Genomic DNA, 25474 nt, shown 5'->3' with positions numbered 1-25474 from the left:
CCCTCCCTCTAGGCCTGCAATAGGGGCAGATGCCCCTCTCTCCTCACCTGGAGAGTGGGAAGAGGGACCACAGCTGTAGCTGTCTCATAAGAAATACCCTCACAGACTCATAAATATGGAGATCAAACTGGGGGTTACTGGAGGGGTTGTGGGAGGGGGGATGGGCTAAATGGGTAAGGGGCACTAAGGAATCTACTCCAGAAATCACTGTTGCACTATATGCTAACTAATCTCGGTGGAAATTTTAAAAAATAAAAAATTAAAATTAAAGAAAAAAAAAAGAAAGAAATACCCTCACAGGGCGCCTGGGTGGCTCAGTCGGTTGAGCGTCCGACTTTGGCTCAGGTCATGATCACACCGTCTGTGAGTTCGAGCCCCGCCTTGGGCTCTGTGCTGACAGCTCAGAGCCTGGAGCCTGCTTCGGATTCTGTGCCTCGCTCTCTCTCTGCCCCTCCCCTGCTCACGCTCTCTCTCTGTCTCAAAAATAAATAAATAAAAACATTTAGAAAAAATTTTTTGAATAAAAAAAAAAAAAGAAATACCCTCACAGACCTTCCTTCTTTGCCCTCATGATTCTTTATCACCTTGATCTGGGTCAGAAGCCTCCACATGGCAGAACCAAGGGTGGTGCGACCGGTTCTTGGCTATCAGCTTGCACTGTGTTCTGGCCCCTTTTCTTAGTATGTGACATCATCCGTGGAACCATGGTGCTAGTTTGCAGACCTGAGTGCCGGTGGGGACACCCATCAGTGAGCAGTGAGAGAGAAGAGCAAGAAGACCCCTACCTTAGCAAGGGTGGCCAGGTAAGGCCTTTCCAAGGAGGGGACACTGAAGCTGAGGCTTGGGGAATGAGAGGGAGCCAAGCTGGGAGAAGAGCACTCCTGGGAGAGGGCTCAGCATGTGCAAAGGCCCTGAGGTAGGAGTGAGAGGAGAGAGAAGCAAAGTGATGAGCGATGAGCCCTGAGAGGCGAGCTGCAGCCAACCAGGCAGGACCTTGTCAAGCTTGGATTTTCTTGTAAGAGCCATGGAGGCCTTTGGCGGGGGGGGGGGGGGGGGGGGGGGGTGCTGTTAATAAGCACAGATGTGGCAAAATCTGAGTGATTTTTTAAAAGCTAACTCAGGGGGCGCCTGGGTGGCTCAGTTGGTTGAGCATCCGGCTTCGGCTCAGGTCATGATCTCACCGTTTGTGAGTTCAAGCCCCACGTGGGGACTTGTGTTGACAGCTCAGAGCCTAGAGCCTGTTTCGGATTCTGTGTCCCCCCTCTCTCTCCGCCCCACCCCTGCTTGTGCTCTGTCTCTGTCTTTCAAAAATGAATAAACATAAAAAATTAAAAAAAAAAATAAAAGCTAACTCAGGCTGCTGGGTGGAAATTGGATTTTGGTGGGGTGGGGGGAGGAACTAAGGGTGGGAAGGGGGAGACCAGAGAGGAGACTGGAATGAATTAGTGAATGCATGGATGGGTGGATGGATAAAGTGGACATCTCTCAAGGCAGAAGAGGATCCAAATCCCAAGAGAGTAAATAATTGGTACTTTGGGGGCTCCCGGGAGGATATCGGTCCAGGTGGGGCAACAGTCGGGCAGCTCTATGCAGATCTTGCCTTCTGAATTAGGCCTTGAAGATCAGTGACGTTAATATTCCAACAATAATAACAGCATTTACCATTTACTGAATTCTCTGATGTTCCAAGAATTTCACATTATCTTATGTGACTGTCAAAACAGTCCTAATTTACAACTGAGGAAACAGAGGCTCACAGAGGGAAGCAATTTTCCCGTGGCCTCACAGTTGATGAACCCAAGAGCAAGGATTGAACCACATCTGTCAGACTCCAAAGGCTTTCCCCTGTCCCGCTGCCCAGATGGGGCAAGATGGATCTTTGAGGGAATGGACCAGGCATTCCAGGAACAGGACACAGCACAAGCAAAGGCCTGGGAGCTGGAAAGAGGTGAGAGCGGGACAGAAAGGCCATCAGCAGTCTGATGGGAGCGCTGAGCGGCACTGAGGACAGGGCCATGCCGGCCCTGGGCTCCAAGGTGTGTCAGGCCAACAGAGAGGAGTCGTGCATGGTGACTCCAGCGAGTGTATCAGGGCCAAGAGGCAGGAAGCAGGAGCTAAGGCAGGCCCAGGCCCTGGCACTGGACGCAGGCCTCCCACAGAGGGGCATTGTTCACAGGCAGCAGGCATGACCAGCCGAGGAGCACAAGAGGCAGCACTTGGCTCTCTGGAGACGCGCCCAAGGGACTGGCAAGACCCCTCCAGGAGGCCTCCCTGACTCCCAAAGCGTCTCGTCTTTGGGTGTTTGGCACACTTGCACACACGGCAGGATGGCAAATGCTCTTGCCTTTTTCCCCTTGACAACTCCAGGAGGGGGAGAGGGCCAGGGCCAGGCAACCCACACACTGAGGGGCCTCGGGGCATTCACTGCCGCCCTCTTGTCCCCCTGCAAGATTCAGCAATGGCCCTCTCAGCTCTGAGCCACAAGCCACCAATCGAAGCAGGGCAGCAAGGATGCCTCCCCAGATCACATCAAAAGGCCATGTTCACATCCCGCCCTCCCGACACTGGCCTGGAGTCACTTGGGGAAAGGACAGTGGGTGGAAAGAGCTTATGGTCTGGACTAGGTAGACTGGACTCCAGTCCCAGCTCCGGCAGCCCTGGCCGTGGGACCTGGAGCAAGTCACCCACCTCCCTGAGCCTCAGGTGCCCTTGGTGAGCCCGGGGCTGCCGACACCCGTCTGAGTGCCCGCAGGTTAAATGAGGCAATGGGTGATAGGGGTCCTGTGGGACCATGGCTTTGTTCCCTCGGTTCGCAGGCACGCCTCATTACTCATTCGTTCCACACATGTTCGCGGAGATTCCTGAAGGCGGACGCAAGGCACAGTGGGTATAATCATTGCCCAGTGAATCACTGAAAGTACTTGCTAAGTGCTACGTGAGCATGCACCTCAGTTCACACTCTCAGCAGCCTGTGCGGGAGGTGCTACTATATCATCCCCACCTTATCGATGAGGACACTGAGGCCCAGAGATGTGAAGTACTTTCCCCAGGGTCACACAGCAAAGAAAGGCCCATCCTATGACAAGCAGTGATAACATAGCAACAACCACTCACATTTATTGAGCACGTACTCTGTGCCAGGACCTACACTCTGAGCCATGTCCACTGTGCTCCTCTCAGCATACTAGTATGTGGGTGCTACTATTGTTCCCATTTCACAGATGAAAAGCTGAGACTTGGAGAAGTTAGGGGATGTCCCCCAAGTCACATATCATGGAAATGGCGGAGCTAGGACTCGGACCCAGACTGTCCTCAGGACCTTTTATATCTGCCAAGCTGTAGAGACATCCCCAGATAGGTTTTGAAGTCAGAGTTCTGGCTGAATCCTGGCTCTGCCATTTGCTGACTGTGTGAGGCAGGTTCCTCCGTGGTGACGTTGTGACAATGGTACCGATCCTGGTGGGGACGAGGCTCTATTGACACGACCAATGTAAAGCCTAGGGTGGCACCTGCCATGTTGTAGGCGCTTAATACATCGTCACTGCTACCGTTCTCATCATTGTCCCCGTGGGAGTGACTGTCCAGAAGGCAGGGAGCCCCTTTCACAGGCCACACTGTGCCTGATTCAGTTCCTCTGCCAGGTGCCCCAGCGCCCCGCCCACCCCTCATGGCAGCCCAGACCCTCCTCTCTCCAAATCCTGGGAAGCTGGAATCCCAAGGCTGCCTCCAGGCAGGGATGTGGTTCACCAGCAGCCACAAATATTTACCTTGGAGACCTCAGCCCAGCCCAAGGTCTCAGCCCAAATGCAAAGGGTGACTTCCCAGACTGGGGTGTGTAAGATATAAGGTTAGACTTCCAGACCCAGTGTCCGAGGAGAGAAGACTGAGGACTCCGGCGTGTCCAGGTAAAGGTGTAGGAAACGGCCTGAAAGCCTAGGGCACCAGAAAGGTTCTAAGCTGGAGACACCTGTTGCAGTCAGGTCAAGACCAGGAGGGAGGCCTGTCCTGGAGGTAAGCTCCCTTAGTCTACTAGGACCCTCCTAGTAGAGGGTAGAGGCTCTCAGCTCTCAGCTCCCTTGCCCAGAAGACCAAAGAGCAGTGACGAAGGAATTGGACTGGCTGAGTCTTTCCTTGGCCTGATCCCAATGACATAAACCCACCCTGCACACACAGCAATTATTCTGTGCCCAGCTCTATGCTGGAGTGATTCTGGGGACAAAGAGAAGTATCAGACTAACCGGGCCCTCAAGTAATTCCCAACATGGGCCAGTGTGATACATGCTGTGCTCAAGGAAAGACCAGGGACATTGTGGTAAAGAGCAGTCAAGAAAGGCTTCCTGGAAGAGGTGGCATGTCACTTGAGAAGCCAAGCAGAAGTTGGCTGGACAAAGGAAGAGAGAAAGGCATCCCATTGTAAAGGGAACCGCATAAGCAAAGGCCAGGAGGTGAGGCATGATGTGGCGGGTGTGGGTATGGTGCTTGGATCTGGGGAGGAGACCCTTTTCCACAGGAGGGGATGCTACCATACTATTGGCTCCCTGAGCACTCTGATCAGAGGACAGGGTGGTGTGCAAAGATAATGAAGGGAAATAGGGTCAGGGTGTTTGAAAGAAAAAGATTATGGAGTGGGGTGGGGGCTTCCTGGGCAGAAGAGCAGGGTGCCGGGCACCACCTCTCTTACCTTCTGGCTTTGATTCCAAGGTGGTTCCTTCTGACCCCAGTATTAGTTATACTACCATCATCATAAAAACAGCCAATACTCATGAACACTTGTGGCTCATTCAATCTTCCCAACAACGCTGTGATACAAGTACTATAATTACCCCTTATTTTTACAGATGGAAAACTGAGGCTCAGAGAGGGTAAGTCATTTGCCCAAGATCACACAGCAAGTGGTAGCAGCAGGCCTCCAGCTCGGGTCTATCTGGCCGTGAGGCCCATGATACTTCTCCTCCACTCTCAGTCTTGATGGCCCAGACCTGCTCGGTTGGTCTGGCTCAGATTCCCCGTTTTCCCAAGGCTCCCGAGGCCATTCATTCATTCAGCAACCATTTATTTATTAGACACCCACAGGTGTTTGGGACACAATGCCAGGTGCTTGGGACACAACGAGGAGCAGGTAGACCCAACACTCCTCCCAGAGCTCACAGCCCAGTCTGGGAGACAGATGTTGAACCATTATAGCAAGTGTCTCGGAGAGCTCATGTTGCCCTAGCCGAGAGACACATGCCATCCAGATGCCATGCTTGTCTTTGGCAGCAAGAAACCCACATGCTGAGCCGAGCAAGGGCTTGGATCTCCAGGTCAGCATCTTCCCTCCCTCCAAGCAGGAGGCAGAAGTTTGCCTGGGGGCTTGGAGACTGAGCCAGGGTGCAGGCTGGAGGGCTCAGGACCAGCTTCCAGGGGCTGATGCTCTGCCCCATGGAGGGCACAGAGCAGCCAAGGAGCAGCCAAGTCCCTCTGCCAGGAGGCACCCACGGGCCTCTTCCTCCCTCTCTCTGCCCTTCTCTCCCTGGGTTCAAGCAGCCACCTATCCCTTCTCAGGCCCCTTCGTATCAATCAAGCAAATTTCCTGCCCACTTTGCGTCCTACCTGAATAACCATTGCCCTCCTTTCTCCAAACTTCCTGTCCTGGGCACACAGCAGCCCCCAAGGCAGCATTTCTCCAAGCATAGTGCAGGGCCTCTGACTGCAGGAAGGGAAAAACTTTACAGAGAAAGGGAAATGTGAGCAGAGTTTAAAGGATGAATAAGAGTTCAGCAGGCAGATAAGGAAGGGGAAACACACTACCGGAAGCAGGAAGCGTTAGAACAAAGGCACAGAAACAGGAGAGAATGGGGCTATATTCTGGGAACTTCGAGCAGTTTGGAATGACTGGAACTTTATAGAGCAAGAGGGGAATAAGCAGGAGGTGAAGCTGGCCAAGGTTGGATTGTAGAGGGTTTTAAGTGCCAGACTCTATGAAGGCAGGTACTATTTCATTAGGCCCATTTGCCAGATGAGAAAACTGAGGCAGAGAGGCTAAACTGATTATCTAAGGCCACACAACTAGCACCTAGTGGCAGAGGCAGGACACAGACCCAAAAGTCGGCCTCCAGAGCCCACACTCTTAACCACTTCACTAAACAGCCTCTTCTGGACTTTATGCCCCAAGTCACCAGGCATGGTGGGCCTGTCCTTGACCTCTCTGCCCAGCTAACAGGGCCTCCTGTGCTTACCCCAGGTTCCTTCACCTATCACGCGCTGCTCACCGATCCCCAGAAAGATGGCTGGCCCATTAACCTTCACCCTCCTCTGTGGTTTGCTGGCAGTGACTTTGGCTGAAACCACCCTCCGCCCCCCTGCGGTTCTTAGCCTCGGCCGTGAAGTCATCAAAGAGAGTAAGTCTCCGCTGCCCAAGCCTCACTGCCATAAGGCAAGAGGGCAGGTGGAGTGGCCCTCCGAATGAGGGAGGGAGTCCCCCATCACTGGGGGTGTGCAAGGCACAGCTGCGATCCCAGGTCCAGGGTGAGACTCGAGAGGATGAGTTATAAAGATTAGGAGTGTCTATGACCTCAAGAGTCCACGATTCCAAGATCCTCCCTTAAATTCCATGATTCCACTGGGCCCCTTCCTTCTTTACGTCCCTCCAGAGCCTCCATGGACAAGGCTCCACATTTTTCCAGCTGGCAGAGGAGGAATATTTACGGGGCCCACCTCCATCGTCACGGAGCAGACAAAAAGACGGCTTTGTTGCCGAGAGGCAGTAACACACAGGGAGTCTGGGACACAGTGGGGGAAACACACCTGGGTCATTCTGCCTGCAGGCTGAAGGAGCTGGGGTATTTATACAGCGATTCCCATCAGTCATGGGCTGAGGGCTGCTTCTGGAGCTGCCTCTGGAGCAGCTGGAACTCCTGACCTGCTCTTCATACAAGCCAAATGGGCTCTGGCCGCGGGGGGAAAGTCCAGCAGGGACCAGAACCCAGGACTCCCGGCCTCTCCTATCTCAGCTCGGCACCTGAGGCTCTTTGGACAACAGGCCCATATGATGTGGGTGCCAGAGAATTGTTAGCAAGTGTGTGTTGGCAGCAAAACCAGCCCCAACACGGTCTTGTGGGTTCCCTGCCTCTTGGCTCCAGAGCTTGCTGCCGGCTGGCGGGAGGGATGCAGGTCCATACGCCAGTATCCTGGCCAGTGTTCCCGCAGAGGCTGGCAATGCTCGGAGCGTGAATGGTCCCACCTATGCCCCTACCTTCGTCTTTATGTGAAAACGGCTCATCTAGACCATCATCCTCAAAGCCACGTCTCCACAGCAGACAGTCATCCATCCCCTTGCCCTTACGTCCGGGTCCAGGTAGCCCTGAGCAATGTCCCCTCCCAGCCTGAAGCCACTGCCATGCCGTCCGTCTTGCCCCTCCTGCTGGACCCTGATCTCTAGGATCTGCCTCCAGGGCTGACACAGGAGTTGAAGGATCACGACGCCGTCAACATCCTCCAGCAGCTGCCACTGCTCAGCACCATACGGGAGAAGCCAGCCGGGGGCATCCCCATACTAGGCAACCTGGTGAACTCCATCCTGAACCATATCATCTGGTGAGTGGAGCGGGACAGACCTAGGCGCTAGCTCGTTCCCCACACCTCCTTCAGAAGCTCCCAGAGGAGTTAACGATGACCATAAGACAGTGACACAGGTACCCTAACAGGGTGACCCCAGAGGAAGGTCCCCTGGGGTAGGAGAGTGAAGGGATAGAGTGACACTTCTCAGTGGAGGGAACAGGTGAGCCAATGACTCCGTGCTCACCAGAAGACAAGAAGAAAATGGCATTCCAGGCAGTGGGACCAGCCTGGGCAAATGCACAGACGGGTGAGAGTCCGTCAGAAGAGCTGGCACTCAAGCCCCCAAGGTGAGGACGGAGGTCAGCGGGGCCACATCACAAAGAGTCTTCCAAGTCAGCCCAAGGAACTGGGATTAGTCTCCAACATGGGGGAATCATGGGAGCATTTTGAGCAGTGGTGACAGGGAGGGAGGGGGCCAGGCCATGCTGGCGAGGAGTCAGGGGACAGGATTTAGGTCCAGCTGCTGGGCAGAAACCCCTGGCTGGCCACCAGGGGAGACAGGAAAGATGCAGTGGGCAGGTTTGGGGATGATACTCAGCTGAGCATAAGGTATGAATCTCATGTGTCCCATGTCCCACCTAGGCTGAAAGTCACCTCAGCCAACATCCTCCAACTGCTGGTGCAACCCTCAGATGAAGGCCAAGGGCTGGCGGTCAAGATCCCCCTGGACATGGTGGCTGGACTTAACACGTGAGTGTCTCCTCAGTCAGACACAGCAGGCCTGACAGGTTCATTTACACATCGCCCCTTTTCTCCAGGCAGGTATCTGGTAAAGAGAGTCCCAAGCAGAGGGAAGAGCAAGTGCAAAGATCCTGAGGCACCTGCTTTGTCCAAAGAATGGCAAAGAGAGTGGAGAGAGGGGGGGAGAATGGTGGGAGGTGAGGGCTTTGTGGCGCTTTGTGGGCCAAGGTGAAGACTTGGCTTTTACTGAGTGAAATGGGAACCATGGAGGGTTCTGAGCAGAAGAGGGACAAGACATGATTTAACTTTTAAAGAATCCCTCTGGCTGTGTGTTTGGAGGTAGGGAGGGCGTCCAGAAGCTACTGTTACATTCAGGAGGAGCCAGCGATGGCTTGGACCAGGGTTTGGAGGCAGGAAGGTGGTGAGCAGTGATCAGACTCTGAATATGTTTCAGAGGTAAGTAGAAGCAACAGGATTTTCTGATGGACACAGTGCCAGAGAGAGAGAGAGAGAGGGGCGGGGGGGGGGGGGTCAAGACTGTCCCCAGGGATTTTGCCTGTGCAACTGGCAGGACGGAGTGGTCAGCAACCAAGACAGGAACGATCATGAGAGGAGCAGGTTTGGGGAAGGAGCTGGAGTTCAATTTTGTACATGTTAAATTTGCAGCACCTGTCAGACATCTGGGTACGGAGTTGGGTATCAGTTTGGGAGCTGTTGATATATGCAGAGGATTTAAACCAGGAGAGGGATCCAAACCCTGAGCCTGGGACATGGTGGGGTGGAAACTGGGGGAGACGCAGAGAATCAGCAGAGGCGCTTGAGCTGGGAGGTGAGAGAGACAGACTGCATGTTTGCCCGGACCTGGGGCTGAGACAGCATGGACACCTCCACTCCCAGGCCCCTGGTCAAGACCATCGTGGAGATGCACATGCAGACAGAGGTCCAAGCCATCATCACAGTGAACGCCAGTGAGAGGGGCCACACCCACCTCGTCCTCGAGGACTGCTCCAATAGCCATGGGAGCCTGCGCATCAGCCTGCTGCAAAAGTGAGTGTGGCCACCTGCCTCTGGGTTCCCACCATGCCTGGGAGGGGACCAGGTTGTGGCCTTGCCCCATTTTACAGATGGAGAACACTGAAGCCCAGAGAAAGAAAGGGACTTATATCCCTCCTGACTCTTGGCTGAAGCTCCTTCCAGGGAATCTGTGATGCCAAAGAAAGTTCAAGACATCAAGAGCAGAATCAAGGATGGTGGGATTTCAGGCATCATGCCAGGAAGTGGGGCAAACATTTGAAGGCGGAGAGGAGCCACATTCTTAGGGCGCCTCAAACCACCTCAGGCAGCCTTGAGTGGAGCATTGGGTAAAAACACACTTTGGAGTCAGGCAAATGCATCGTCTTCATTTACTGTCTGTGCAATGCTGGCAAGGTGCATCCCTATGCCTCCGCTTCCAGGCCACAGTGACAGGAGGAGATCGGGCTGCAGCCATAAGCATTCCCCACAGTGCATGGCAAACAGCCGGTGCTCAACATCGTGCTTTCCTCCACTTCTTATCAGGAGAATGGGGACAAATGCCAATGCCATCATCCCAGTCTCCAGCAAACATTTCTAAAGACAACCCCCAGCCCCTAGTTCGTGAGAAGTCTCTGCCACCGTCTACATCTGGCTGGGGATCTACTCCACACTCCATGCTGTGTGACCATGAGCAAGTGTCTTCTTCCCCTGGGCTCTGTGTTCCCTTCTATAAAACAGCGTCATCTCTGGCCCTTCCTAATCTCTCTCCCCTTCTCCTCTCCGCAAGGCTCTCCTTTCTGGTCAACTCCTTAGCCAACAAGGTCATGAGCCTCCTGGTGCCAGCCCTGCCCAAACTGGTGAAAACCCAGGTAAGTGGAATCACGGCCTCTCTGGCCTGCAAAGATTGCTCCCCCTGTGGGTCTGGGGTGGAACTGCAAGCTGGTGCTAAGGGCCCCGTGTCTCCTTGAGTTAGGAAAACTCTGGGCCTGACCATTCTTTCAGTGGATCATTGAGGCAAAGGTAACAGAACTGCCAGAAGTCACCCAGGAGGCCTTGAACAGCGATGTGCTGATAAATTATTAACAACCGACTCTCGAGAGGTTGAGGGGAAAGGAAGCCTGATTTGAAGCACTTGCTGATTTCTCTGGTATAGACACTTCCTCTGAGGCCAATTTCAAGCTACTAATGTGATGTCACAGGAAGAATGGCACAGGAGCACACTAATTATGGTATTTCTGCCACACGGATACAAGAGACGTAAATAACCTCAAGAGCAATAGATAAGAGTAAAATATAACAAAGTCATCAGGAAGTGATGAGTTTTGAATTCTCATGAGCTTTGCTTTTATTTATTTTATTTAGTTATTTATTTAGAATTTAATTTTTAATAATGTCTGGGTTTAGCACATGGCTCAGAAATTCCTGAAAACTTAACACTTGGCCCTTGCAAAGTGGTCCAGGCTGGTTCTAGCATACATGAGTCTCCTATCAACCTGATCAACCTGTGGTCTTCAGGGGTCTGTCCCCCACCAGGCCCTGCTGGATCTATTTTTCTGAGGCAATAAACATACGTTAATCTCAGTGTATATGTCCCTTATAGGGCACATATACAGTGAATTATAACTGTAAGTTGGATTCATTCACTTTGACCATTGATTTCCACTGTAAATTTCAAGATGGGTTCACCACAGTGGGCCTCCTGGAGATCAAAACACCTTGTCAGATAACTGATGTTCTTTATAGTAAAACTTTTTTGAATTGAAAAGGTGATATACTAACTGAAATGACCTGGGGGGAAAGTGCCCATAATCCTTCCACCTTAACTTGGCACCTATTCTCTCTTTTGTGTATATATTGCCTTCCAATCTCCATCCATATGCATTCATAGTTTTATGTGGCTCTTCTCAGCATCAATATAATTTAATAGTCCTTAAGCTATACGCATGTTCTATGCCACTATATAACATTCATAATTATTGTAATAGCTGCATCATACCTAATACTTTACTAAACCATGCAGAGAGACTTCTAAAAAGAATCTGAAAATGAAGAATTTTGTAAAATTTGTCTCTTCTTACGTGAGATATTTTTTTCTTTTAAGATTTTATTTCTGCTTAGAGGTAGGAGTTTCTTAAAGTAGGACCCAGCTAGAAATTTTTTCCCAGTCTCCAACAAAATCATATTTTAACTGGCATCATACTTCACCAGCCAAAAATGTATTTTCCACTAGAAAATATGGCATAAAAATGTTCTTTGCATAATATCTCTTTTTAAGGGTGAAAGTTAAGTATAATGAATGATTCGAGAAAATTGGCATTTTGTTAATCACTATCGTTTCCTCACTGTGACTCAGTGGATTTGATTCAATGGTCATGTGAAAATTTTGCCTGAAACGAAGAGAAAAGGCACAGCATGCTTAAATCTGACAGGAGCCCATCTAGAAAATGCTGAAGCCCTTTCCAGTGTAAATATGTGGGCCCCAGCCCCAGCTGCACATCAGAACAACCTGGGGTAGCTTTTTAAAATACTGATAGATACTCCAATGTCATGGATGTGGGTGGCGCCCTAGTATCCTAGAGGGTTCTAGCTGGTATCCCGGACGATTCTAATGGGTAGTTAGGGTTGAGAGCCACTGGTGGAAATGAAAGAAAGAGAGTTGTGAGAGATGATTGCCAGCGACACCCTTCCCGTGAGGAACAGGCTGGTCCCTGGCAGGTGAATGGGTCTCCGAGCCCAAGCCCCTCATCCTCCCTGGGTTCTGGGTTGGCAAAGCAGCTAGGGGTAGGGAATGGGTTTTTCACAGAAAAAGCTAACTGTTCATAAAAAACTTTCATAGGAAAAGTTTCTCAAAGTGCACTGTCCTCTCTCAAGAGTGGCAATGGGTGGTCTAGCAGAAGATTCTTCCACCAGGGATATTGCATCTAAGACAAAGTGACAAAATCTCAGTGCACTGCCCTAGAAAATGTGCTGCCTAGAGCAGAGAACAAGGCTCTGGAGTCCCATGAGCAAGTGAGTGAAAGGTTTAACCTCCTCCTTAAGCAAAATAGGTGAGGCCAGGATTAGGTTAGACCAGAGCTTCTTACCTTCAGCGTTACTGACAGTTGAGTCATGTAATTCTTTGTTGTGGGAGCTGTCCCACACTCTGTGGGGGTGTTTAGTGGCATCCCTGGCCTCTATCCACTAGACGTTAATAAGCCCTCCCCCCAGTTGTGACAACTAAAAATGTCTCCAGAAATTTCCAAATATCTCCTAGGCAACAAAATCAGCCCCCTGCTGAGAACTGCTAGCAGTTTTAGGGGAAGAAGAGCTCACTGGGCAAAGGGACGTGTTGGAGCTAGAGACCCACAAAAGGCACAGAGATTGTTCATGAGTCTGGCTGGGTCTGCCTTGCCCGCCCCCGTTCTAGAGTCTGACATGCAGAAGGAACTCAGTAAACAGTGGTTGAATAAGTAAGTGAATGAAGAAATGAATTCTCCATTTCCCTCTTATGGAAAACATGGGCTCCTGTGAACAGGACAAAGAGTCTGATGGGGAGGGCAGCTGGCTGGCCAGGCACACCGTGGACATAGGGGAAGGGACAAACCACTGCAAAAGATCCCAGGCAACACCAGGGGCTGGGGAGGGCTCCAGACGGCACAGATGGCTGGCGGAGTGGACACAACACCAAGTCCTCAATCCCATAGGCAAAAACCTCTATGGCCATGGACACATGGGCTCAGGCTGGGTGGGCCAGACACGGATCACTATGGGGTTAGGGTCCGGCCCCTCAGTAATGGAGCCTCTGCATTTGTGCTGTTGCAGCTGTGTCCTGTGATCAAGGAGGCCTTTGAGGACATGCATGTGGACCTCCTGAGCCTGGTGAGGGGTAGGTGAGCTCCCTCCCACCTTTTTCCTTTGCTGCCAAGCTGGCCTCCATGCTCTGGCTCTGCCCAGAAGAGGCCTCCCATGTCACATCTGCACAGCAACTTGGCCCAGCAGCAAGTGAATGAGCATCCATGGATCCCTCCCAAAGATAAGCAGACAGGAATTCACCACAGCTGTGACTTCACAAGGACCTACCATGTGCAAGTTTATGTGAGCCAGATTTCCAAGTTCAAATCCCAGGTCTGCCACTGACTTGTTCTATCACTTTGGGAAAGCCACTCCACTTCCTTATCCTCACTTTCCTCATCTGTAGAATGGGGCTCATACATCCCTACCTCACAAGATTGTTAGTGAGGATTACAAGTTTACAGGAAAGTCCCAGGCACACGGCAGGTGCTCTGCCTGGCACAGAGAAGAGTTTGCAAATGTGAGCTGAATGGATGAATGAGTGAATGAATGAATGAATGAATGAACAGATGCTATAGCAATTACTGTGGGCTTATTGAGGAGAGAAAACAAGGGAAAAGACAAAATGTGTGCTCAGGAAGGAGGTCGTTTCTCCCTTCCCAAGAGTAGCAGAGATGGGAGGACCCAGGCTTCTGTCCCTACGTCACAACTGTACTGTCCTCAGAGGTCTCAGAGTGGGGATTAGCTGGAAGAAGAAAATTCTACCATCCACTGTTTCAGGATCTGAAGAAGCTCACTCAAAGGGTGACCAGGGAGGAGGGGGGAGAGAAGAATGGAATTAGTACACATTGAACACCCACAAAGCACCTACTGGGCTGGGTGTTTTATATACACTGCCTCAGTGACTCCTCAGATAATTCCATGAAGTGGCCATCATTACCCCACTTCACAGATAAGAAAACTGAGGCTCAGAGAAATTAAGTCATTTGTCCAAGTTCACAGAGGAAATTAGGGATGAGGAAGGTTTGAACTCAATTCTGCAAGTTCCAAGTCTGGAGTCCTTCATATATGAGCCAACTTAATAGGTACCAGTCCTGTACAACCTACGAAGCACGTATTACTGTTATACCTACCCCCATTTTAAGAGGAGAAAGTTGAGGTTCAGAGGTAGGAACAGACTAGCCAAGGCTACTGAGACTCAAAGGGAAGTCTGTCTGGCTCCTCTGTTCCTCAGGAGCAGGGCAGGAGGTCTCTCCAGGGGAGCAGGGGATCCAAGAATTCACTGCCCGAGCCTGTCCCTGAACCTCTCTGTAGCCCCGCCCATTCCCGGGCCCAACAGCCAGGGCAGATGAGACACCACTGCCACCTGGCGGCCAAGTGGGGAATCCTGAGGCAAACACAAGCAATCGTTTGCATAGATGGGCGTGCACCAGGTACTCTGTCCCAGGGGGCGGGGATGCATGCAGATCACCATCCCCTGGAGGAGGTGGAGAGTTATAAGCAATAGTTCAGTCTTGTTCCAAACCAGGACTCTGGCACAGAACCGACTGGGTTCAAATCCTTTCACAGTGTGACCTTGAGCAAGTCATTTTGCTCTTCTGAGTCTCAGTTTTCCCATCTGTAAAATGGGGGGTAATGATAGGCCCTACCTGCTAAGGTTACTGCAAAGACCAAATGAATGTAAGTGTAAAGGTTTAGCACAGCCTGTGGTGCTTGACATACGCTCAGTAAATGTCATTCCCATCATCATTATCAACACTGCTATTCCTGCTCCTCCCTACAAACAAAAAGCCCAACCGGCCGAATGCAGCCCCCAAAGCGCCCTGTCCAATACTGCCCTCCTCCCTCACAGAACTTTCTTCTTGTCCCAAGCAGCGCCCATTTCCCTCGGCTCTAACCACCTGGAGTTTGACCCTCTGTCTCCTGCCATCAAGGGTAATGTTATCCAGCTGAAGCTGGGGGTGAGTGTCATGGGGCCTCAAAAGTACAGCAGGGACATCACTGCCTTTCTCTCACCGCCAAAGATCAGACACCACGGGTCTGTTTCAGGGGAGAAGATACCGCTCAGGGTTAGGACACGCAGGCTGATTTAGAAAAATCTCCACGGGCCGAACGTGTCCCACGCACACCATCTTGATGGAGGAACGCCAGCAGGTGGAATCCAAGGGCTACACGCAGAACGTCAGCCCCAGTGATCTGTCCTCCAACCCCGGTTTCCCCACTCAGAGGCCAGAGTACGCACCGGTGCTCTTGGCCTTCCTCTCAGGCAAGCCCTGCCAAACCCCAAATATCTGACGACTTTGAAACAAGAGCCCAAGACCAACACCCATCACTGGGGATCACACAGACCTAAGTTTCTCTCCCAGCTGCACAACTCCCTGGCTGTGTGACTTTGGGCAAGTTTTGTCACCTCACTGAGGCTCAGTTTCCCCATCAGTAAAATGTAGACAATAAAGTCACCAAGAAGATGAAGTGGCAGGCAGAGGGGGCCAGTAACTGTCAGCTGTCTGTAAAATGTGAGGCCGTGCACTCACACTGGGGCTGGAGTCCCTGAGGGACCTGGCCAACCTGGAAAGCCTGAATCCCAGGCCAGTTTTCATGGATCTTTTGGGAAGCTGTCACAATCAAACATTTTTATCGATTTTCTTGCAGTGTTGAATTTTCCCTTCACCCAAAGGGTTTCTGAGATATCTGAGAACTTAAAACCTAAATGCTAAATAAGGTATCTAGGTTTTAAAAACAGAGATTAACTGAGGGGTGCTAGAGGAGTAGAGGTTGCTGGCCACCTTAGATAACTCATCACCTCGGGCTAAGCTTCCGGTCAGCAAATGCAAAAAGGGAAACAGGATGAATGGTGTCATTTTCTTCTAGGTTGCTATTGGCTAAGACTTTGGAGTTAAGGTTCCCAGCCAACTCTCTGCTTTGTGTCTCTTTAGGCCAAGTTGGTGAACTCTCAAGGAAATGTGACCAAGTGGTTCAAAGAGTCTGCAGTTTCCCTAACGGTGCCCGCCCTGGACAACACCCCTTTCAGCCTCACTGTGAGGCAGGATGTGGTGAATGCTGCTGTAGCTGCCTTGCTCCCTCAAGAAGAACTCATAGTCCTGTTGGACTATGTGGTAAGTCTTGGCATGAGAGGACGGGGCCTCCACTGCTGCTACATCATGGCAATTTCCTGAATCAAGGGGCCTCAAGGACTGCCCTAAGCCTCTGAGCAGTAATCCCCTGTCAGGCTCAGTTTAAATCCCTCCAGTAATGAAGAGCTCACCCCCTCCTCAAACAGACCCTGACTCTGACATATGGCTCTAAAGCTGCAACTTTCCTTGTAACATCCAGCGCCAGACCCAGTTCTGTCCTCTGGAACCTGATACAGCTGCTTCCTCTACCAAATAAGAGTCCTGTCAAGCCAAAGGGCATTTTAGATATTGAGTGGTCCTGGGACAGCAATCGTGTCCCTGCTGTCCACTATGGAGCCCACGGCAGACATCACTAATCAATCAGGGTCCTCCTTACAATTGAGCCTAGATGCCGACACGGCCCCGGAATCCTTATATTAACCCAGCATAGCAGACAATCACCACCCATCAGCTGGAGTGTGTCACCTCCTCTCGAATGACCAATGGGGAAACTGAGGCGCAAAGCTATGGGAGGGTGGCAGGAGTTCGGGTCAGCTGATAGGCAACAGATAACCAAGGTCTTGGAGATTAGAACTCAAGAGTAAGGGACCAAAACGATGAGAAAAGAGGAATGGTCACTGGCAACCACATTCATGACTATAGTAAGAATTGGGTCACTTCTCTATGTCCTCAGGGAGCAGGGAGCTGCCCAAGACCCAGAACCACCAACTCACAGTAAAACGCCAGGCCAGTGAGAACCCCATGCCCCACAGCAGCTGACATAGGGGCTGTTTTCCACCAGTGACAGTCATGGGGCCTGGACCATCAGACCCACCAGGTTTTCTGGGGGTCTGGGGATCTGGGCAATGGGGCTGCTGGAGGTGTGCCTCCCTTTCCCCTCCAGCTGACCCACTCTGCCTTCCCCTCATCCTCAGCTTCCTGAGCTGGCTCGCCAGTTGAAGTCAAGCATCAAGGTGATCAGTACCAAGGTTGGTCCATTCGCTGTCTGCAGTTTGATGGGTGCTCGCTGTGATCTGTGCACTGTCCTCTGAGGAGTAAAATACATGTAGGACTGTTCTGTTTCCTTCTAGCTCTAGTGTCTGCAGCAGACCAGGTCCCTGTCCTCACAGAGTTTCATTCTAACAAGGCAGTGTGACCTGCATCAATATTACACAGATAATATTTCAGTTATAAGTGTGGTGACAAGGGATAGATTCTAGGGGTTATGAGGGCATTACTGGGACACCTGATATAATCCAGGAAATTAGAGAGGGCTTCTCTGAAGAGAAGGGTATTCCAAACAGGGAGAAGCAAGACCAAGGGCTGTGAGATGGGGAGAACAAGAATTCGTTCCAGGCTCTGAGAGAAGGACAGTGGCTGAAGTACAGAAAGGAAGTAGGGAGGCCAGGAAGGTGGACAGGAGCCAGGTCACAGGGGCTACGTGGGGCCTGTGAGCCATGGGGAGGCACTTGGGAGGCCTTATGCGGATCTCATATCTTTCCAGGCTGCGGATCAGCTGGGGCCCACACAGATGGTGAAGATCCTAACTCAAGAGACCCCAGATCTCCTTCTGGACCAGGGTACTGCCAAGGTGGCCCAATTGATCGTGCTAGAAGTATTCGCCACCAATGAAGCCCACCGCCCCTTCTTCACCCTGGGCATTGTGAGTCCAATTGTCTATGGCACGAGCAGCAACCTGGGGGACCTTCCTACTCACTGGTCTTATTCACCCCCTCTTGCTTTGCTGTTTCCAGCACTCTTGGCAGGGATGGGGGAGGGGGAGTTCTGAATCAAGAACCGGGAGCTTTGGTCCAACTCTGGTCCTATGACTTTATTAGTTAGGATCTTTAGGTAGAAACTTAATTCACATGCACAGAAGGAATTGTATTAGTTCATATAACTGAAAGGTCCAGACGGTCTAGCTTCAGAAATAGCTGGATCCAGGTGCTCAAACAATGGCATCTTCATTCTTCTCTTCCCACCTGGAAGCTGTGTTTTCCTACGTGCTGCCTTCATCCTCAGACAGATTATCTTCTCATGGAAGTGCCCGAAGCTGTATCAAGATATTAGGTTGGCAACATCAGCTGAACCAGCCTCTTTTCCTCCGGGTAGTTGCAGCAAAAGTCCCAAAGCTAACTCTCATTGGATGAGCTTGGGTCATGTGCCCATTCTTGAACCAATCAGTGTGGCTAGAAAAATACACCTGAGTCGGGAGTTTGGCTGTATCCAAACCACACAGACTGAGGGGGAGAAGGGTAATTCCTCTTCTGAAGTATGAGCAGAACTAAATCAGCTCCAAGTAAGTTCTTGATTGATTTTCTCAGTAACCCCAGCAGGTCACATCTCAGAGTTTCCATTTAGCAGGGGGACTCTGTGGGTAAAGGTATAGAGGTGGGGGGTCCCCAAAGGATAATCCCAATAGTATGGTATCTTAGGGTCGGGCCCTAGAAACAGAGCCTAAGAGAAGGATTCTTACAAAAGTAATTTATCGGGGAGAGCTGCCAGAGAGTCCCATAGAGGAGATCTGAGTGGGGCCCCAACCACATCCACGACAGAGGGCAAAGGGCAAAGGGAAAAGACAAGGCAGGATTCGTGTTTGGGCACTGGAACCATGCTTAACCTAGGAGTCTGGAAGTATCCGGCTGTTGGTAGACTAAAGTTGACACTCTCCTTACAGCACGGTTGCTGCGTATAGTTGTGCAGGTTGTTCACCCACACTGTCAGGGGGTACTGTTCACAAAGAATACAGGATGCACAGTGCCCTGGCTTCCTATATTAAAGGATATTCTGACCCCGCAACCAGCAGAAGGAAGGGACTGCCCATGCCAGCCTCGCTCTTTATTGACTTGGCCCCTCCTTGGCCAATGGCAGACACTTTTCAAAAGGCCACCAAGCCCAGGCCTGCAGGACAAGTCTGGTCTCTGGGTGCATCCGACCTGGAGCTGGAGCCTGGCTCTGCCCTCAGGCTCACCCAGCCCACAGGTCAAGTTGATGTATATCTTTGACGCCCATATTGGAGACCTTGCTAGCTACTGACCTTCCAATAATAACAATGGTTAACATTTACTGGAGGCTTACTGGTCTTCTTTGTCCCTCAGTTTCCTCACCTTTACAATGGGGTAATAATAGGAGCCGCTTCACGGGGTTGTGAGGATCAAAGGAGATAATCAGATAAAGTTACTAAAACACTGCCTGACACACAATGAGGGCTCTGTGCATATCGGCAGCTGTAATCATCATCATCATTGCCCACAACAACCCCATGTTGTAATCTGGTCAGCAGACGGTGGGTACAAATACTGTCTCATTTAAGAGAAGAGGAAAGCGAGGCCCAGAGAGGCCAAACCCTTTCCCAAAGTCAGAGCCAGTAGCTAAGATCTAGACAGTGTCGACCTGACCCCAGATCCTCCTTCCATAACCTCACAGCCCATGCTTGACGCAACTCCTGAAAGAAATGGGGCCTGGGCTTCTCTCGTTGCAGGAAGCCAGCTCAGAAGCTCAATTTTACACCAGAGATGACCGACTTATGCTCAGCTTTAACGAAATCAGGTAAACATGTAAATCACTGTCTCACCCTGTGACCAGTGGGATGTTTCGAATCTCTGGGGTGTGAGCATGGATGGAATAAAGGCTACTCCTAGATGGGCAGAAAGGCGACCTTGCATGGACTATCCCGCTTTGGGGACCAAATGTCAGAGAAAGGGAAAGAAAGGAAAGTGGCCTTGCAGCAGCCATGGGAACAGCCTGCCCAGCACCATCCCCTCAGCTCATTCTAAACACCTCCAGGACAGTGGCTTTGACAGTCAAGCCCAGATGCTGACCCCAAGCCCAGAAGCACAGGGCTCCAACTGCCTCTTGTACTTCTCCCCACACCCCATAGCCCTCCTGTTGCCCCAAAGGGAGTTCAGGGGTTGCAAACTAGAGCCTGCTGGAACAAGTCAAGCTCTACATAGTAGGTGCTCCATAAATAGTTGTTGAATGAGTGAATGAATGAATGAATGAATGAATGAGTGAATGAATGAGCCTCTGAGGGGCCATTCTCACTGGCATCTTCTGTTGCAGTTCTGATCGAATCCATTTGATGAACTCAGGCATTGGCCTGTTCAACGTGAGTATTAATAGATTGTCCCTGGGGCACAGGGGACAGCCCGGGATGGTCCATTTCAAAGACAGACATTGACCAGGATCTGCTTCGAACAAGGTCCCCATAGGCAGCCCCATGGTGGGCTGGCCAGCCTCCACGTTATCAGCCACAAAGTCCAACCTCCTGGCTCTGGTGTTTACTGAGCACCTGCTGCATGCCGGACACAGCTGAGAACGTGCTAAATGGCACAGATACACATTTACTTTTCTTCTGTAACATTTTGGTCCTAAATGAGAACAAATCCCTCCTTTTTGCAATCTCATTTTGCTCATGTAGACTCATCTCAGTGACCCTGGACAGCCCCTTCCCTGAGGTCCTCTGTTTCCCCAGCTGAGACAGAGTGGATCAGGGATCTCAAACTGGCTGCTTCCTGTCTCCTGCCATGGTTTCGTTTTGTTTTGTTTTTTGGTCCTCATGTTTTGTTTTGTTTTGTTTTTTATTTATTTATTTTTTTTTTTTTGGCTAATTTTTAAGTGGGGAGGTTCTCACATGAAAATCAGAACTTCTGGCTTCACCAGAGAAGTCAAAAGTTGGGAAACAGGGTGAAATTCCCTCAGGGCAAATTCAGCTAGAACAGAGCAGTGGAGCCCCTGAGGGCAGGGAGTGCATCCCTCTAATATTCCCCAATCCCCCAGATGGGTTTGTACTGCCCCCAGTATGTCTGGTCCCCTGGATCCCTCACAGCTCTCACTGGCAGAGGCCTGGGATTCCAGTATGTCTCCTGGCTGCCCTGATCCTGGGGCTGGGCCATACCCATTCTAGGAATAGCTGGGGGGGGGGGGGGGGGGGGGGGGGGACGACGACTCTGGATCCTCAGCCAAGGTAACAATGCCCCTCTCTCTCACAGCCTGAACTTCTGAAAAACGTCACCACTGAGATCCTCAACTCCCTCCTACTGCCAAACCAGAATGGTGCGTCCCTTTGCCATCCATCCCCCCCGACTCCCTAGGGCTTTGAGGGTGGATGCTTCACTCCACCTGTCTGCATCTCACTTTCTGTCAAATTCCATCTCCTCCAGGAAGCCTTCCTGGTCACCCAACTAGAAATGACCTCTCCCATCTCCAACTTTCCAGCCCAGTTCCTTTACTAGTGCCAGTACATAGGCATGCAAAGCCAAACCAGGCAATGCTCCCGCCTCACAGGGCTGATGGCAGAGAGACAGAGGTGTAAACAGACAACTAGGACATGCTCAAGGTGCCTCAGGTAGACCTGGGTGCAAGTCCCGATTCCCCTTCTTGTTGGCTACCTGGCCTTGAGCAAGCTGCCTTATCATCCTAACTCAGTTTCTCCATCTGTAAAATGGGAAAATAAAAGTACCTTGCTCAGGCACATAAAGGAGACGATGATTTTAAGGGGCTGAAGGAGGTGCCTGGCACAGTTGGGTCTCAACGTCTCTTAACTATTCCTGATGTTTGCATTGTTATTTGTGTTACTAGAGGTGGAAGTCAAGAGAAAAGGTGGGATTACTCTACTTAAGCCCCAAGTTGGGGAGGGAGAGGTGAATTACTAACCTATGCCAACGACATCTTTTTCATTATTTTATTAGAGTAGGAAATCTCAACGTACAGGCACCTCCCTTGTGAATGACAGGGAGGTCGTTCTTTATGACAGAACAGTCATTCTGGCTGTTCTTTAGCAGAGGTGTGGGAGGAGGTGAAGAGTGCCCTTTGGAGCTACCAGCTACTGTGCTGGAAGCACGGGGAGGGGAGATGAGGCTGGGTGGATGCTGGGGCCAGAGAACAGGCAAGAAGCATGAGGCACAGTCCGAATTGGGTGTGCCAGGTCCCGAGTTCCCTGCCCACGGCTGCTCTATCCCACCCCAGTCTCTGACCACATTCGTTATTTCAGGCAAACTAAGACCCGGGATCTCGATACCGATGGTGAAGGCCTTGGGATTCGAGGAAGCTTCGAGCTTTCTTACCAAGGTGAGTGGGATTAAACATCCTGCCCCAGGGAGGGCACAGTTGCTGGGGGAAGCCCTGAGCTGGGAGGTAGGGCCCGCACTCCAATGCTGACCCCACTGGTCACTCATGGGGGCCCTTGGACAAGTCCCTTCTTTTCTCGTGGCCTCACTTCTTCATCTATAAGTGTAAGAGTGCGACTGTCCTAGCCTGGGTGCATTTGTCTCCGGCTCTTTCTGTTCTACCTGTTATTCATTCATTCATTCACTCATTCATTCGTTTGTTCATTCATTCAGTAAGGCTTGGCACACCGTAAATGCTTAATAGATGCTCGCTGAGCAATGTCCCCTTGACACCTACTAGGGAGTGAGGCTATCACAGCATCACTCCCACCCCCAAATATTATCATTAACAATATTTAATAGCCCATAATCACTCTGTGCCATTCAACAGCATCTTGTTCAGTCTTCACATTCACCCTATGTGGTATATCCCCATTTTGCAGACAGAGAAACTGAGACTCGTGAATGACAAATCCATTTCCAAGGACACACACAATAGGTGGCAAAGTTGGGATTTGCACTCTGCACCTGCCTTCATAACACCTGCTTTGGTCCCCAACTTCTGCAGGAGCCAATGACAGTGAGGTGGGCTCCTCTCAGTCAGCCAGCCAGTCAGCAGGCATTTATTAAGCACTTACTGTGTACCAGGCACTGATCACAACAGTGAACAAAACAGACAGAAACCCCTGCCTTCTTGGAGTTTCTAGTCCACTCTAGGTGGGGGAGACATTGAAAGCAGATTTTTTTTTTTTAGTTTATTTACTTATTTTGAGAGAGACAGAGACAGCATGAGTTGGGGAGGGGCAGAGAGAGAGAGACAGAGAGACCGAGAATCTCAAGCAGGCTCCGCACTGATGCAGAGCCTGATGCAGGGCCCGAACCCACAAAACCATGAGATCATGACCTGAACTGAAACCAAGAATAGGATGCTTAACCAACTGAGCTACCCAGGCACCCTGAAAGCAGAATTATTAAGAATTAAGAAAATCCAGGGGTGCCTGGGTGGCTCAGTCGGTTAAGCGTCCGACTTCGGCTCAGGTCACGATCTCACTTTCCGTGAGTTCGAGCCCCGCGTCGGGCTCTGGGCTGATGGCTCATTGCCTGGAGCCTGCTTCCGATTCTGTGTCTCCCTCTCTCTCTGCCCCTCCCCCGTTCATGCTCTGTCTCTCTCTGTCTCAAAAATAAATAAACGTTAAAAAAATTAAAAAAAAAAAAGAATTAAGAAAATCTAGGGAGGTTGGGTGGCTCAGTCAGTTGACTGTCCAACTCTTGATTTCAGCTGAGGTCATGATCACGCAGTTCATGAGTGATCAAGCCCCGCATCAGTCTCTATTAAGCAGCACGGAGCCTGCTTGGGATTCTCTCTCTCTTGGTCTCTCTCTCCCTCTTTCAAAATAAATAAGATTTAAAAAAAAAAAAAAAGAAAAAGAGGGGCACCTGGGTGGCTCAGTCAGTTTAAGTGTCTGACTTTGACTCAGGTCATGATCTCCCGGTCTTTGAGTTCAAGCCCCGCGTCAGGCTCTGTGCTGACAATTCAGAGCCTGGAGCCTGTTTCAGATTCTGTGTCTCCCTCTCTCTGTCCCTCCCCTGTTCGTGCTCTGTCTCTCTGTCTCTCTCAAAAATAAATAAAACATTAAAATATTTTAAATAAATAAATAAAAAGAAAATTTAAAAAAGAAAAGAAAATCCACAGGTGATTTCCCATCCTTCCATGGCCAAGGTGTCCAACCTAAGGCCAGAAGGCCAAACTCCTATTAGTCCTGATTTTCCTAAAGTTGTGGATTGGTATCAGTGAATTCCTGAATTATTAAATTCTGGAGAAATTCACAAAGGAAAGAAGTCTCAGAAATGCCTCTCCACATGCCACGAGATCACACTGGTGGCAGGGTAGGAGGCTTTGTTAACTAGCTTCCAAGGCAAGTTGTGGATGACTTACTACCAGCTGCCCACCCCCAAAATCTGTGTCTACCCTTCAGCTGGCTGCGATGGACAAAAACAAGGACAGTGCTGTGGATAGTACAGAGAGAGGCTGAAAGTCTAGACTCAGAAGCCAGAGGACCATTTCAATCCCGGCTCTGCCTCTCTCTAGCCATGGACCTCAGGCAGGTCCTTCAGCCTGAGCCCAGCTTTCTCATCCATAAAACCCAGCAGACGTATGAATACACAGGCCTTACTCTAATGGACTACATTGCAATGATCCAGTTAAAATATAAGCAGTTTATCTAAAATACATACTACACTCAACTCATGTTGGATGAACAGCAGTGTCCATACAACTAAATGGCTAGAGCTTGGTTTATTTCACATATCTCTTCTTAGGAGGCATTTAGCTACTTTCCTCTATTTTTTTTTTTTTAAATCAACTTGCACTGCATGGTCCATCATTTGTATTTTGGGTTGGAAAGGTATCGTTTCATTCTTTGGGTCTGTTTCCAAGTTTCCTGTTTTGCTCTATTCATTTGTTTTGAGATAGCAGTCCATCAATTTCCTTTTTATAGATCTGTATATGTTTTAAAAGCTAGCCGGAGGAATGAATAAATGGATAGATATGAGATAAAGCAAGTATGGTTTAGAAAAAGCTAATGACAGAAACTAGGTGCTAAGTATACAAGTGTTCACTGGAAAATTCTTTCCACTTTGCTCTGTTTAATAATTATCATAATAAAATATTGGGGGAAATCTAATAGGTTAAGTTCCTTCCATCACATTTAGTTTAAAAAAAAATAAGAGCATTGTTAAAAAGTTAGCTTGCCTGGACCCAGTGAATACACCTAAGTATCTGCGTTTTATGAAACTTGTTGGGGAGTTTTGGTGATCACCTGGGCTCGGGGACAACAGTCCTACACAATCCCATACTTTGCATGCAGACACTTTACCTGTGCTCCAGACCCCTGCACAGCACCACTGTTCACAGACAGACCCTACTCCTCTGACCCTTCCAAGAATTCTGTGTGAGTTCAGGGTCATGATTCCCAAAGCCAGCGGTCACCTTGTGGAAGATACACCAGCATAAACCACAACAAGGTAGGGGGTAAAACGCTGAATTGGTGTTTCTCCTCCAACTCAAGGATTCTCTTGTGATCACCCCGGCCTCCCAGTAGAGCCCCGGACCATCCTCTTGTCTCCCGTGAAGACTTGGATGATGGCCATCCAGGGCAGGCTGGGTCCCAGTAGGAGTATGGAAGCCAG

General features: G+C 50.4%; 2 protein-coding genes across 7 annotated transcripts in view; one reads left to right on the top strand and one right to left on the bottom strand.

Moving 5' to 3' along the window:
* CDK5RAP1 (CDK5 regulatory subunit associated protein 1) overlaps positions 1-25474 on the bottom strand; it is a 233106-nt gene that overhangs the window by 106376 nt on the left and 101256 nt on the right. Inside the window, exon 17 of one of the 6 annotated variants that reach the window (XR_007150846.1) lies at positions 18095-18231. The exons of the other annotated variants lie outside the window; for them this stretch is intronic. The gene's annotated coding sequence lies outside the window, so the exon portion shown is untranslated. Of the gene's footprint in view, positions 1-18094; positions 18232-25474 lie in introns of those variants that run through there. 6 annotated transcript variants of the gene reach the window in all.
* On the top strand, positions 715-25474 carry BPIFB1 (BPI fold containing family B member 1). Its single transcript, XM_047852463.1, has 16 exons — positions 715-803; positions 6224-6380; positions 7434-7575; positions 8182-8289; positions 9178-9327; positions 10082-10163; positions 13096-13159; positions 14941-15026; positions 16002-16181; positions 17114-17167; positions 17683-17841; positions 19660-19727; positions 20241-20286; positions 21170-21233; positions 22171-22247; positions 25354-25474. Exons 2-16 carry the CDS (start codon positions 6266-6268, stop codon positions 25384-25386), a joined length of 1428 nt encoding a protein of 475 aa, XP_047708419.1. The 5' UTR covers positions 715-803; positions 6224-6265; the 3' UTR covers positions 25387-25474.

The sequence above is a fragment of the Prionailurus viverrinus genome, chromosome A3 (genome assembly GCF_022837055.1).
Source record: "Prionailurus viverrinus isolate Anna chromosome A3, UM_Priviv_1.0, whole genome shotgun sequence".
Taxonomy (NCBI): domain Eukaryota; kingdom Metazoa; phylum Chordata; class Mammalia; order Carnivora; family Felidae; genus Prionailurus; species Prionailurus viverrinus.
This window is presented reverse-complemented; position numbering and strand designations above follow the sequence as displayed.

What these genes read in the sequence shown, in the direction of transcription:
- BPIFB1 (XM_047852463.1), top strand. Translation starts at nt 6,266, where the DNA reads ATGGCTGGCCCATTAACCTTCACCCTCCTCTGTGGTTTGCTGGCAGTG. An exon ending in TAGTCCTGTTGGACTATGTG is followed by an intron (nt 16,182 to 17,113) that starts GTAAGTCTTGGC and finishes CCTCATCCTCAG; the next exon opens with CTTCCTGAGCTGGCTCGCCA. An exon ending in CTCAGCTTTAACGAAATCAG is followed by an intron (nt 19,728 to 20,240) that starts GTAAACATGTAA and finishes CTTCTGTTGCAG; the next exon opens with TTCTGATCGAATCCATTTGA.